A 15,353-nucleotide genomic window follows, 5' to 3' on the forward strand; every position below is an offset into this window, starting at 1 on the left:
CATCCTATACTCTAACCACTGGGTATAAGCTGTTCCCCTAAATTACTCTGTACTCTCCTGCCTCCAGACTTTAACTTTTAATTATGCCTCCAAACACCTAACTTTTAATTATGTGTTTCTGTTTACCTATCACCTTGAAGGGACAAAGTCATGTTTGTCATTGTATCTACAGGGCTTTACATATTATCTAACACATAACAGTTCAAATAACTGTTCAATGAACTACACATCTTCACCTATCATTATTCTACTCACTCTTCAAAACCTAGCTCAAAAACCATAATCTCTTGAATAAAATCTAATAAAATATTTTTAATCCCAGCTACCCACTCCCAATAGTTATCCCTCCTCTGCACACTATAATATAGCTCATCACAGTAGTATACATCCTCAAAGTATGCTCCTTGGAACGTGGTCATTCATGAGCTGAACCAAGATTTATCACCTAAAATCCGAAAGTGATTATGTTTTCCCAATTTATGGGGGGAAAAAACTAAGATACTATATAGAATATCTTCAATTAAGGGTTCCCTCCCATTATTTATTTTAAATCTTTTAGATGTCCTAGCAAAAAAAATCATATGATACAATTAAAAATATATTTCAGGATGTTGTGCAAATAGTACCATGACTTCTAAGTGTTCTGACAATGGCACAAGTTTGAGACTCACAGTTTAAACATACTTAACTTTTTACTATGCCTGTAATACGTGTTCCTTCCTACCATCTCTTAAACCTGTTGGGGCTGGGGACTGCCCCCCAAACCCCAGAACAAAGCGGGTGTTCAATAAATGTCTTGTTAATTGAGCTTTTTCATACCTCTGTTACTGCACTTAAAAACATTTTCTGAACCTTCTTGAAATAACACTATTTTTAAAACAATGGCTACTATAATAAATAGAACTACATGGAATATCAAGCTCTAACATTCTATAGGTTCTGAATATGAGGCAAATCCAGATTCTATTACCAAAGATCCCCAATATTTAAAGATTTGTATAAAAAAAAGAATTACAGAATCCAGTGTGAGGTAGGATGGGTTAGACTTACTGAGGAGAAATAAACATCTTGTTAAAATTCCCAATTAATTTATAGGTTTTGATCTTAACTGAGCATAAGCAAGCCAGTAAGAATTCAAATTTAACTCAGGAAAGGATTAAAATAAAAATTCATTTTTAATTTGATTACTACTTGCAGTTGGAAACCACTATTTTTAAATTTTTGAGGCTTCATGAGGATGCTGTACTTTTTTTTTTTTTTTCCACTCTATCACCCAGGCTGGAGTGCAGCGGCGCCATCTCGGCTCATTGCAACCTCCACCTTCCAAGTTTGAGCAATTCTCGTGCCTCAGCCTTCCAAGTAGCTGGGATTACAGGTCTGTGCCACCACACCTGGCTACTTTTTTTTTTTTTTTTTTAAAGTAAAAATGGGGTTTCATCATGTTGGCCAAGCTGGTCTCAAACTCCGGGCCTCAAGTGAACCACCCACCTCAGCCTCCCTAAGTGCCAGGATTACAGGCGTCAGCTGCCACACTTGGGCAAGGATGCTGTACTCTTACCTCAATCCAAAAAATATTCTGCCAACTAAAAAGCAATTACAAAACAAAATAATCTTCAGCTATATTTTAAGAAAGTCTTTTTATCCCATACATGTACCATTTTTTAACAGTAACAATATGGAAATAAGAATAATTTTAACAAAGATATACACTAGCTTATTTTCGCCAAGATATTATCTTAAATGGCAAAACTAAAAATTTAAATTTTAGCTCTATCAGTGTCACTGGTGATGCATCTTTTCTAATGACAACCTTTCAAAACTAGAAAAAACATCTTCAGGCTACATGAAAATATTCTTAAAGTTCTCAAAAATATCATCATTTAAAAATCAGTTTTGGAAGATGCAAAAATTCAAACTAACATTGGACGTTTTCTAAAGTTCTGTTCATAATTTCCTATTAAGTATTTTCTATTCCTTTCCACTTAGATGATCTTCTCCCTGTTTCTAATGTTAATTGTTATTTCTCACAGTTGCCTCAAATGGATGAATGAGATCCCTTCTAAAATATAACTTTCTTGGAGAACAGAGATGTTGTCTAACACAGAAAATAGTATCTATAGTAATGCACGGTCAAAACTGTATTTTTAATACTAAAAATTTAAAAATCTGTGTTAGGACTTATCAAAATATGTTATCACCTTTGAAAAAGGCAATAGACACACCAGTAGCTCAATTTGGAATTCATTCTGAGAATTAATCAGCTTTTGGAAACTGAAAGAGCAGACCTGGATTTTAGTTCTGCTTCTCTTGAAAATATATATAGATAATATAAAAATCATAAATATTTATAAATTGTTTATACATTATATACATGCATTGCTGCTTTAAACATCACAAAAAGCAAACAAAAAGATATTTCAAAAGGATAAAATAATAATAGAACATACTTAGGTTCTAATATTTTCTTCTCTCACCCCAGTGGGTCATCCTGTCTACTTCCTGAGGTACACAGACCACTCTGGAAACCACAGTGAAGCACAGAGAATTATTTGTAGTTTCCAGAAATACTATGCTGTTTCATGCCTGTAGTTCAGTATTCTGGAATGCCCCAGTTAAACCTTCCTAAAAAGTTCAGTAGTAATATTCAACTCCTTCAAGAATCAATTCAAATATAAACACCTCTATGATAAGACTAGTCTTTCTCCTTTTCCTTACCTCCTCTCACTTGTCATCCCCACATTCACCCCTTCCGCTTCAGATTTATGTCATTTTCCTTTAAATTCCCCTTGTATTTCGTCCCTATGTCCCTTACAGAATTATTTTATTTTTAAGTATTTGTTTCCCTACTCAACTACAAACCACTTAAGGACAAGGAACTTACCTTTTGATCTCAGGGGCATAAATGCCTAATTCTAGCAGATACTTAAATACTTGCACAATTATTCTACCCTAACACCTTCATTATACAGATAAGGAAACTGAGATTCAAGTTGTATGCTGTGTTGCCGGGCATGGTGGCTCATGCCTGTAATCCCAGCACTCTGGGAGGCCAAGGCAGGTGGATCACTGAGGTCATGAGTTCAAGACTGGCCTGGACAACATGGTGAAACCCCTTCTCTACTAAAAATACAAAAATTAGCTGGGTGTGGCGGCACGGGCCTGTAATCCCAGCTACTCAGGAGGTTGAGGCAAGAGAATCACTTGAACCTGGGAGGCAGAGGTTGCAATGAGCCCAGATCACACCACTGGTCTCCAGCCTGGGTGACAGAGCAAGACTCTGTCTAAAAAAAGAGAAAAAAAAGTAAATGCTATGTCCAGGGTACTAATGCTATTGGGCTGTTCTCTAATGAGAATGTGGTATCCTCTTTACTTAATGTACCTCATTTATTGCTCACGAGAAAGCTCAGCAGTATATGGAATGGCTTTAAAGTCTCTTTACACTTTGAAAATAAGTTCCTTTAGTGTCTCACAAATATATTCCAGCAAGACAACAGAAAATTTAAATAATATCCAAGTGATTCATTGGTTTCATTTCTAAAATACTATATACCACTTTGAGATATTTACAAATAAGATATCTGAGTCATTTATGTGCTGAAAATCATACTCCTGTGAACACTCTATAGAATACTGTTTTGAAACATCTATATATCTTAGTTGCATTCCAAACAGCTGTGACCCATGCTTTTCTCAAAGTTGTGCCCACTGGAAGCAGTTAGTAATGACTCAGATTTTAGGCTAGAAGAACTGATGTCCCAGTATCCACAAGTGTGGTCCCGCAAACCTAATGTGTTTGCATACATCAAATACAAAAAAGTGAAGGACTCCAACTTTAATTAACTATTTGAGGTCATGATACTATATTTTGCTACTAAAATAGCAAGAATTTTATCTCTATTGGCCTAAGGAATGTCAGAAGTACATTACATTTATAAACTATAAAATGTTATAAGTTTGGTTTCTAAATATGGATACTATTAGATCACATGGGAATATAAGTATTCTGAGCATTAACCACTGAGAATGATGATTCTAAGCATTTAGAAATTTACCTTTATTTCTAGGTAAATAAAGTTTCTAGGAAACTTTATTTAAGGAAAGGAGAGTAAGGAAAAGAAGAAAGAGACTAGTCTATCATAGAGATGTTTATATTTGAATTGATTCTTGAAGGAGTTGAATATTACTACTGAACTTTTTTGGAAGGTTTAACTGGGGCATTCCCGAATGCTGAACTACAGGCATGAAACAGCATAGTATTTCTGGAAACTACAAATAAATAAATAAAGTTCTAGGAAAAATTAGTTTCTTAGTCTGCTCTTTCGTAAGTCTAAGAAATGTTTATTGCAGGCCGGGTATGGTGGCTAGGGCCTGTAATCCCAGCACTTTGAAAGGAGGCCGAGGTGGGCGGATCACCTGAGGTTAGGAGCTCCAGACCAGCCTGGCCAACATGGTGAAACCCCATCTCTACCAAAAATATGAAAATTAGCCGGGTGCGGTGACAGCTGATCCCAGCTACTCTGGAAGCTGAGGCAGGAGCATTGCTTGAACCCAGGAGGCGGAGGTTGCAGCAAGCTGAGATCGCGCCACTGGACTCCAGCCTGGGTGACAGAGCGAGACTCACAGAAAAGAAAAGAAAAAAATAAATGTTTATTACACACAGAGCTTTTGAAAACACCAGTAATTCAAACCCACATGCCATCTCTTAGCACTTTTATTCAGTCATTCTCTTGCCTCATTCTAAATCCCTATTCGCACATCTGATAAATTAGATGAACTCTAAGGTTCTTCTGGGTCTAAAATATTGTGACATCAATCAGGATACTTTATAACTTCAAAAGAATAACGTGAATAGATTGTTTTTTATGTGAGTCACAGCAACAATGCACTGTGGCGACAAGGGTAACATACTACAGAAATATAAAATTACTAAAGTATTAAAAGTAATTTACAAAGCAAATATGTGAATAATTATTCTATTACTAAATAATCTTACTCTATGAAAGGATTCAAGAAGAGTTTCCTTAAAGAGAGTTCCCTTAATGAAGACAGGCACTATGTTAACTGTTTTCGGTGAAAAAAATCAGTTAGTCTGGAAAATAGCATATGGGAAGACAACGACAAAGGTTACAAAAAAAAAGTGACAAATCAAGAACCAAAAAATTAACACAACTTCTAGGAGCTATTCTTTAAAAGCACAAGTACAATGCCCAGTTTCAGATATGAAGTATACACTCATTATTCAACGACTGCTACTACTTACATTACAATGGCTAACACTTATACTGGGCTAACTATGGGACCAGCACTGTGGATTTCACATTTATTAACTCATTCAATCCTCAAAGCAACTCTACGCGAGTACTAATATTATCCCCGCTTGATAGATGAGGAAACTGAGGCCAAACAGGTTAAGTGACTTGCTCAACTTAACCTCATTCTGAAAGTGAACAAACTACTATTCCACTTCAACTACCAATTCCAAAAACATTGAATTTTTCCACTCCCGAAAAATTTAAACTTTAGAAATTAACTTGACTGACATCGACTATACAATTATTATAAAACAACACATTCATTTTAGTATCCTCCTCTTAATGTTAAATAATTGGATATATGGGTGGTGGATACCAAGAGCACAGTGTCATCTGACTTGCCTATGATTTCTGGCAGAATAAACACAAACGTGTAAACTTTAGAAAATGTGTGTTGACGCATTCCCTATTATTGCAAAAATTCGGTGTCCTCAGATGAAATGGAGAGAAAAGATCAGTAGTATGCAAGAATAACCATTAACCATTTAGTAACACTCCATAAATCTTCAATGACCGACATGAGTAGTAAATGATAAAATTATTTTTAATGGTTTCAGACACCCTTTTACATAAGCCAAAATTATTTTTCCAGAGATATTTCGTCCTAAACGCTGTTTTAAATGTCATGTTAAACTGTCTAAAAGTTAAGGGTCCAACCTCCATCCCACAAAAACTGTTGCTCTGCCTACACGTGCAATTCTTCCTACAGGGCCCATTCCATCTTACATCTGCAAACTGTACCCAGCTCTTCAGCGATGCAGACCCGGGTTTCCTTCTCAGTTCTCAGTCTACGCGCACGCCGGGTTCGGCCCACACCCACCACACCCCTCCGGTCCCCGCCCAGCGCCGCTCCTCCTCCCGGGCTTCTCCAGCACCGACTCAGCCCCTATCAGCACCGCCCCCAGGCCCCTGGCCCAGCCCATCCTCGGACACGTGTGAGGGTGTGTTTGTGTCAGCCTGTCAGTCCCACCGGAGATCGGGCTTGCTTACCGAGAAAGAAGCGCTAACTTCTGCTCCAGCATCATCTCCAGCTTCTGGCCCTGTTTGGAGATCCAGTGGTCCACTCCGTGCAGGCGGTAGCACGTCTCCAGCATCAACCTGAAGTCCGCCACGAACTCGGTGATGCCCCCGTACTGGCCGCTGGCGAACTTCTCCTCCATCTTCAGCAGATACATGCCCTGCCCGGGCTGCTGCGGGAAGGCGCGACCGCCCCGACCCCCGCTGCGCGGCCCTTCCGCCACCTCCTCCTCCGCGGTGGCAACGCCCCCCAAGGGCTGCAGAAAGGGGGCGGTGAGGCCCCGGTGCTTCTCCTGCAGGAACTCGCCCAGGATGCGGTAGCCCTGCTGTAGCTCGTAGGTCAGCTCCTGCTCCTTGCAGCCACCGCCTCCGATCACCATCGCCTCCATCTCTTCCTCCTGACCGTCCGCGTCCTCCAGCAAGGAAGCACTCCTTCCGCGGGCCAGCCCTGAGGCCGTGGCCGCCGCTGCCACCTCCTCCTCGTCGTCCTCTCCTTCGGCCGCCGGTGGCGACCGCTCTTCCTCCCCGGCCGGCTCCATCGCTCCCGGCGTCCCGGGCACGCTCATGCCCCGACAGGCCTAGGCTGGGCGGTGTGGAGCGGCCGCTCGAGGTGCTGGGAGACGCGTGAGCGCGAGCCGCTTCCTCACGGCTCGGCCGCGGCGCGTAGCCCCTGCCACATCGGGCCTGGCTCTCCTCAGCCGCCGGCTCGGCTCGGTGCGCGCGGGGGTCTCGAGCTCACCGCCGGCGGGGCGGGGTTACATGGCGCGCGGGGAGGGGGGAGAGAAGAGGAGAGCCTAGGTGCCCTCCTCTCCCCTCCCCCCGGCGGCGGCGCGCGCACGGCCCTCGCCGGCCTCACCCCTCCGCACCCCGCCCGCCTGCTCTTCACCCGCCAGGCCCCGCCGGGTCGCCGCAGCCTCGGCGCCCCACCCCCTCCCGGGCCAGCGGGGGGCTGGGAGGGGGCGAGGAGGAAGGGGGTTCTCCTCTCCCCTCTCCGGAGGGGGCCGCAGCGGCGGCTCCGGCTCCTCCTCTCCCTCACACCCCCTCCCGCCCCTCTCTACCTGCGGGGGACACGGGCAGGAGGAGGCGGCGCGCGGACTGGGCCCGGCGACAACTGTCAGTTAGAAGCCCCGCTGGGCGGTGGTGGGGGGAGAAAGGGGAGGGGCAGGGAGAGAAGGGGGAGGGCACTCAGCCCCCCGACTGGGAAGAGCTGTGGAGAAAAGCAAAGAAAGAGGCCCCGTCGCCATCCCCAGTGCGCATGCGTAGTAAAACAATTTCTTCCCCCTCCCGCCAGCATCGCGCCCCGCCCCGCTACGCAAAAGGAAGAGCTTCGGCTCAGCTACAGGCCCAGAAGCCTGCTAGGGTTGCGCGGACCAATGATGTAATCAATCGTAGGCGAAGCTAAGAGGCTGATGGAAGGGGAAGCAAGGCGCCTGCGTAGCTTTAGTCACCGCCTCCTGGGAAGGTGGCCAAAAGGGTGATTTTTTAAAGCAAGTGCTGCAAGAGGAAACTTCTTTTGCAAGGCGCTTGTTAGCCCCCCAAACTAAAATTAAAGTTGCTAGATAACCTTTGTTAATGGCAAATGAATAGTGAGAAAGCGCAAAATGTAAATCTACTATAAAATTTACATTCTATTTCCACTCTTTCTCCCTTGTGACTGCGAGTCTTTTATACCTAACCAGAATTTTGAGAAGTTTAGAAAGTTTAAGGACTCGACCATACGTTCACATGCAGAAGAAAAGGAGGTGATTTTTAGAACCCCAGCTCTTAACATCAATTCATATTTTGGAACTAATTCCATGTTTTCAGTTAAAAATTTTCAACCTTCCCGATTCCTGAGATCTGTTAAGAATAAAGAAAGAGAATGGAACGTCATTTAAACAAATTCTTGGGACTGAAAACAGTCAAAATAGTTCATGTCTGAGCTGTACAGCATTAAACAGTTGTTTGTATGGGCTGACAAGCTCACTACATTTTACAATTACTGTGTAATGACTAAAAAGTGGACTCATCATTCACATTGGTTTACATGCTACTTAAAATTAGTTGAGAGGTAGGAATTTATGGTTCCGCAAAGCAAATATTACTATTTTCTCATATTCTATTTGAAAGACGCACATTATTTTTTCTAGGTACACAGAACCCTCGTTTGAAACCTGAATTACCTAAACACAAAAACAAAATTACAGAAATCATGCATTTTAAAAGTAAAATGTGTATAACTAAATGATTAGGATACTCTCTTACAATTGTTTACTTCTCATTAATGTGAACTTTCAAAGCAGTGATAAAAAGATAAAAATTTGTTTTACCTCAAAGCTGTTTTTTGTCCAGTAAGTTAAGTATCACTCTTAGGTAAAATAGTGAAGCGGGAACACTCTTTTAGTTAGGGTATTGACACTGTCCTCCACACAGACCTTTTATCTAGTATTCGAGGTCTCCTCTCATCAGACATTTGTAATATATAATGCATTTACAGGGCTCTCTTCCCTCAGAGTCCACAAAAGAACTTCAGCTCACAGAAAAAAAATGCAGGGATCAATCTTACTTCAGCACCTGGCAACCAAAAAGTGTGTCTGACTAGACATTCCTCCTTTCTTTTGACAAAGCCCAGGAATCTGAAGCCCAACGTACCCAAGCAAACATCCTCTACTCCTCTTTAGTCATCAGCCCTATTTCATGACTCTTGGACAATATTAGCTTATATTTATTGAACCCTGTGCCACTAAGCACTTTATATTCATTATCTCCTTTAATTCTCACAACAATCCTATCAGCTAGGTATTAGGCTTATTTTTCAGATGAGGAAACTGCCTCTTAGTTTAAGAAAGTTGTTAACCAAAATTAAAATCTAGGTCTGTCATACTTCAAAAACTCCAGGTGCCTAATTCCAAGTCATCTGGCAGAATTTCTAATTCCTCATACATAAAAGTATAGGGAATTGCTAGAAATGTTGATAAAGGGTTTCTTAATTAAGATTATATAAAAGAGAAAAGTGTGGGTGAATAGAAGGAACCTCAACTCTAGGTTACTAAGAGGTCAAGATGATAGCAACTTAACTATAAATGAAAGTAGGATCGGGTCTTTGGTCTTAAAAAAGAAACTTTGTTACACAAGAAATATGGGCCAGGCACGGTGGCTCACACCTGTAATCCCAGCACTTTGGGAGACTGAGGCGGGCAGATCACCTGGGGTCAGGAGTTCGAGACCAGCCTGGCTAACATGGTGAAACCCCATTTCTACTAAGAGTACAAAAAATTAGCTGGGAGTGATGGTGCGCACCTGTAATCCACGCTACTCAAGAGGCTGAGTCAGGAGAATCGTTTGAACCTGGGAAGTGGAGGTTGCAGTGAGCTGAGATTGCACCATTGCACTCCAGCTTGGGCAACAAGAGCGAAATTCCATCTCAAAACAAACAAACAAAACAAGAAATATGTTGGTTGTAGGTATGTACGTAAATTAGAAAATATAGGTAACTGAGAAGAAAATTTGCCACTTAATCCTACCACCTAGAGAAAACCTCTATTAGTACTTTGAGGTGGGATTTTTCTATTCATTCATCTATACTTTATTTATCTTAAATATACTAAAAATTGTGATCATACTATACATAATGTCCTTAATTTTCCTTTTAGCCTAAATAGCCTGCCAATATGAATGAATAGGAAATGGATTGGGAAAATTCTGAAGTAAAAAGAGTTCCAAACTATAAAAGAACACAATAGAAGTACAAACAACAACAGCAATAACAGCTACAATTTATTGAGCACTTACTAGATCTTAAATATTTGCTAAATACATACACAGTACTCATAATAGCCCCAGGAAATTATAGATTTATTTAAGTTTTGGATCAACGATTAATGATTAGCTGAGTAGAAAGCTATTTTCTACCCTACCATAAGCTCGACATTAAAGACCGACATTCCAGTTAATATAATTAACCTCGGATTTATGGAACTGTTTTCTCATAATAATGCACATCTACTGCTAAATGACTACTCTCAAAGTTGCTTTCTTTTTCATATTCAAAGAAAATTAAATTTGCTTTCCTCTCACTTTTACAATAGAATACTCTTCAGTGCTACTCTAGAATCTATTAGAAAATTCTTTGAAATAGAAATCAATTTAAGCTCTATAACTACAGATTTTTCTCTTGTTGAGCTGCTTTGCAGGGGGAAAATGTCATACATATACAAAATAATACTCTGCTGAAACACACAACACTGACTCCCAAGAATATTGCTTACTTACTCTTTGTCAAACACTGTTACATGCTACCAATATTAGATGTATCAGGACTCCCTTGTCAGTAACTATGGTTCTTAGAGTCCTGGATAACTTAAAAGAATAGAGACCTGTCTGGTTAAAGAAATTTAAAAGTTCTCTAACTCTCAACCAGACACGCTGGGAACTACAATATGGGTATGTCCCACCCAGTTCCTAGGAGTATATTATGAAAAAGTTCATATACATCCCATATCCACTGCAATATCTCTAAACTCTCCTAGTACCAGCATCCTCCCATCACCACAAATATCAAGAATATTAATCAAAGAGGGACAAACCTGCCACTATATCCTTCATTCACAATTCCAAAGATGTTTGTCCTGGAAATTCTATCTTATTTTCGTGAGCTCTTAGCATATTGTGATAGCATGACATCTTCACATCAAGTATACTGCTTGGCTAGCATCAATAATAGTTCAATCAAATAGCAACAATTTATATACTTTACATTAACTAGGGGAAAGGTGACAAACTTTGTAAGACAGTTTGAAGCACAGGTTATCACCAAGGTCTGTGTTTGGAAGATAAAACATGCAAGATAAACAGAGGACTAACATTGACTAATTCTGGAGAAACATGGGGAAGAACTATAAACTGCTTAGCAGGGAGAAAACAGTTCTCTGATTTATAATAAAATCTATTCACAACACTTATTTGTAGTTACTTTTATGGTAGATAATATTCAAGTTATATTAAAGTGCTTCAAGCAAAATTTAGCAACTCCTGTAAGGCTTCCTGCTGTTCATCGTCAAGTTGCGATACACATTCCAACCATAAATCTTCAGAAGTCTGTACCTGACGCACGACATTAGCTAGACGTTTGGCACAAGGATCTTCATAGTTAATAGTCTCATTAATTTTTCCTTCTGCAATTATACTGATTATTTTGGGAAGATTGGAATTATTTGGACCAATTACAACTGGGTGGTTACTTTCAATTAGGTCACAGAGAAAACTCAAAGTCTGAATAGCTTCCTCTTTATCTTCATGCAGTGGAAGCCATGATAACCAGTGTGGAAGAACTTCATCTACATTTACACAGTTAGGCTTAAACTTCAAAATCTTCCCTATTGCTGAGATACAGTTCTCTGTAGCAATGACATTTTTTTTGGTTTTGGAATTTGCACACTTAATAACTTTTACCAGCAGTGGAACAGCTTCTGAACATAAAGAACGATAATCATCTCCACCAAACTGTGCCATGACACCCAGGCCATAAGCAGCAGCTTGCCTGACTTCAGGGTTGTTATCTCGCATATTTAGTAGCATTGGCCACCGAAAATATTCTACATATTTAAATGAAGTTGGACTGCAGTGCTCTATGATGTCATCAAATATGCACAATCCCCACTGTCTGTCTGGCCATGGCCTACTTGAACAAATTAGATTTACAATTAATGGAAGTAGTTGTTCAAACCATGGTAAAATCTTTTCCTTATAAGTACTAAATAATGAGTGCAAAATATCTGATACTTTGGTCAGAATATAAACATCACATTCATCCTCATCTTGCAGAGACATCTCAACCTGTTGATCATAGTTTTCTTCCTGTCTTTTAACCTGTCTCAATTCTTGGTTTTTAAAGTGCCCTTCAAGTTTTGCTTTCAGTATTCCTCCCAGTTCTTCCAAGTGTTCATCATTAAGGCAACCATCTCCCATAACTTCAATGGACTTTGCAAAAGAATTCATTATTTCCGAGAGCACATCTGTATCCGGTTCAGTACCAATAGCCTTGATTAAGGGGTCACATATGAATTGCCACATCTGTGCAAGATACTCTGGGCCACGAATTCTTGCACATTCCAGGAGAAAAGGCATGGACTCTGCTGCTGCCACTCGAACATTGTCATGGAAATAAAATTTCAGTAAAGGAACCATCAGCTTCACAACTTGTTCTGTATATTCCACAAACCCTTCCCTTAACTCCTTAGCATAGTAAACCAACATTTGGCAAGCAGTTGCTTTTGCTTCAAGTCCTGAAGTTTTAATTCCAAAACTCTGCTGGTCTCCAAGATTTACAAATTGCCAGCCATCATCATCACTCATATTCTCCACATCCTGTGTGTCTAAGAGAGCAACATCAGGTTTAGCTGAAGCAGTCTTAATAAGAGGCTCGATAACTAGTGGAAGGTACTGTTGAAAATCTTTTCCAAGAATTTTACACATTCTAGCCCATGCTGAAACCATGTAAGAGGTCTGAGGGTCATCATCTTCCATATTATTTAAGTCTGATTGTGTCTTCAACAACAGCTGCATCACATTTGATGCATCTTGCATAAATTTTTCCTTCCCAACGGCAAGACCAATATGGCTAATGCACTCAATAGTTTTTCCTCTCAGAAGCTTAAGTTCCTTCTGAACAGCAAGCTCAACGATGTGCTTTAGTGAGGGCATGAATATATCATAATATGGGACAAATTTTTCTTCTATTGTATCTGCAACTGATGCAATGGTTGTCACAAGTTGTTCCAAAGCCAATTTAGTTCCATTCCGAATCAACTCTTGAAGTTTAATCACCAAGATGGAATGTAGATTTTTCACCATACTATCCAAATATAGAACTAGCAATGATTTGGGGCAGTCTTCAATAAAAATAATAAGAGCAGAAGCTGCATGTGATTGCACACGCTGATTACCTTGATTTTCCATGGTACGTAACAAAGCTGCAATCACTGTTTCATGAAATTTCTTTTGGAAATTAGGTGCAAAATCTGTAGCCATCTGTCCAAGTGTAGTACAGGCTGCAGCCCTCACCCTTGGATGAGGATCCTGAAGAAAAAGCAAAACGGAGTTAACTGTTTCATCTAGAATTGATTCCATTTGTTGATGGCATCCTTCTCCAATGGCAGATAAGGCCATTAATCCAGCATGTCGATACTTCCAGTCAGGGCTCTGAAGCATCTGCATGATATGCTCCTTGGTCATTGGTAAAACAACTTTTCCACCAAGCCCACAAGCCAGTCTGTCTAGTGCACTCTCCGCAGCAACTGCATTGCTGTCAAAATCATCTTCTTCCATTTCATCAGCATTTACCCAGTCCTCATCATCTTGTAGATCAACCATCATTGCTAATATATGAGGAACTGCCTGTGCAATAATATTTGTATGTTTTTTCAACATCGGAGTGGCAGTTTCAGACAAGGTCACTATAACTTCGAGGGCCAGCTGGCGCTGCAGATTACTAAGCCTAGAGTCTCCACATAACTTCAAACTCAACTGTAGAGTATCTTCTAAATAAGGACCCAAGTACTTAGGTACGGTATCTGCGATCTCGACAAGGGATTCTAGCACTGAATCATCATCCTGGTAGCATGAGTCATTCACAGCCTGTAAGATTCCAGGAAGCAAGTCTGCAAAGTCTTTGAAAAGAGCAATATTATTCTCATTAGCAAGTACAAATGCAGCTGCAGCTCTAGCGGATAATGTCCTGATTGCTGGATGTTCTTGATCTTGAATACATTGGTCCAACAACCGTTTGATGATATCCAAATCATGCCGCTCTTGGGTCCCAAAAATCCCAGGAAAGTGCCAGAAAACGTGAAGTGCAACTTCCCATAGAACCACATTTTTAGAGTAGATTGAATCAATAAGAAACTTCAGACCTTCCGGCCAGTGGTTAGTACCATCCTCATCTATCAAATTCCTGGCCAGCACTGCAAAAATATCACAAAGTTTTTTCCTCATGCTAGCATGTGTTTCTAACTTAACAGCCAGAATCAGTTCAATCTTGACATCCCTCTGAACATCAGCAGGCAGATTTGGATAAACCTCCTCAAACCCAGAGGACAAAAGCCGTCGTAGCAGTGCGGCAGCCATTTGTCTCACCTCATAACCTGCTCTTCTATTTCTGACGGCATCTAAGAGGAAGGTAGTCTTACACAGACCTGGGATATTTTCATAGATTTCCTCTGCTTGCCTCCGCACCATACAGCTTGGATTGATCAGGTTCTTCAGAAGCTGGTAAAACTCTTGCTTTTCTGACACAGTCGCCGGCACCCCTGCAGACGCGGTCGCCGCCATTGCGCTCTGTCAAAGCTACCGCGACCGGGAAGGAGGGAGGGGGTCTGCGGCTCGAAGCAGTGACGTAGGCGAGGCGCCGGCGGGGATGGGCGGGGTGCTTCTCCCTCCTCTGCCCAGAAGCTTTCGCTGCGCTCTGGCAGGCGGCGAGCTAGGTTTTGGAGAGAGGTGAGAGCCGTGTGGAGGCCAATGGCATCCTCCATTTGTTTTTCAATAAGATAAACGTGCACTTGCAGAGGAGAGAAGAAAAGCATTGATTAGAATGGGATTATGACTGATTTTTTTTTTTTTTTGATACAAGGTCTCGCTCTGTCACCTAGGCTGTAGTGCAGCGGCGCGATCCCTGCTCACTATAGCCTCAACCTCCTGGGCTCAAGGGATCCTCCCCGCTTCAGTTCCCCCAGTAGCTGGGACCACAGGCGCGAGCCACTACGCCCGGCTAATTGTTGTGTTTTTTATAGAGACAGGGTTTTGCCATGTTGCCCAGGCTGGTCTCGAACTTCTGGGCTCAGGTGATTCGCCCGCCTCGGCCTCCTAAAGTACTGGGAACACAGGTGTGAGCCACTGCTTCCGGTCAGATTATGAGTGATTTTTTTCTTTTTTATTTCTAAACTTATTGTTACTTTGATAATTTTAAAACAATAAATCTATCTTGAAAACATGCCAAGTAAAAGAAGCCAGTCATGACCACATATTGTATGATTCTATTCATATGAAAGG

General features: G+C 41.2%; 2 protein-coding genes across 9 annotated transcripts in view; both read right to left on the minus strand.

The window, feature by feature from the left end:
- BRD10 (bromodomain containing 10) overlaps window positions 1-9,748 on the minus strand; it is a 140,950-nt gene extending 131,202 nt beyond the window's left edge. For all 7 annotated transcript variants that reach the window (XR_005240429.2, XR_012094772.1, XR_012094773.1 and 4 more), the window contains exon 1: window positions 6,303-9,748. Coding sequence is in view for 4 of the 7 variants with exons in the window: in XM_007969316.3 (XP_007967507.3) it covers window positions 6,303-6,895 (593 nt within the window). In the remaining 3 variants the exon portion in view is untranslated. The remainder of the gene's footprint in view (window positions 1-6,302) is intronic.
- A 324-nt stretch (window positions 9,749-10,072) lies between these two features.
- Window positions 10,073-14,681, minus strand: RANBP6 (RAN binding protein 6). 2 transcript variants are annotated; one of them, XM_007969311.3, is made up of 2 exons: window positions 14,501-14,628; window positions 10,073-13,385 (listed from the first exon to the last, which is right to left on the minus strand). In XM_007969311.3, the coding sequence occupies exons 1-2, from the start codon at window positions 14,513-14,515 to the stop codon at window positions 11,319-11,321; spliced, it is 2,082 nt and encodes a 693-aa protein (XP_007967502.3). In that variant the 5' UTR covers window positions 14,516-14,628; the 3' UTR covers window positions 10,073-11,318. The 2 variants fall into 2 exon arrangements, with proteins under 2 accessions (XP_007967502.3, XP_007967501.2); XM_007969310.3 differs by having other exon boundaries at window positions 10,073-14,681.
- Window positions 14,682-15,353: the final 672 nt, after the last annotated feature.

This window comes from Chlorocebus sabaeus, chromosome 12, assembly GCF_047675955.1.
Source record: "Chlorocebus sabaeus isolate Y175 chromosome 12, mChlSab1.0.hap1, whole genome shotgun sequence".
NCBI classification, from domain to species: Eukaryota; Metazoa; Chordata; class Mammalia; order Primates; family Cercopithecidae; genus Chlorocebus; species Chlorocebus sabaeus.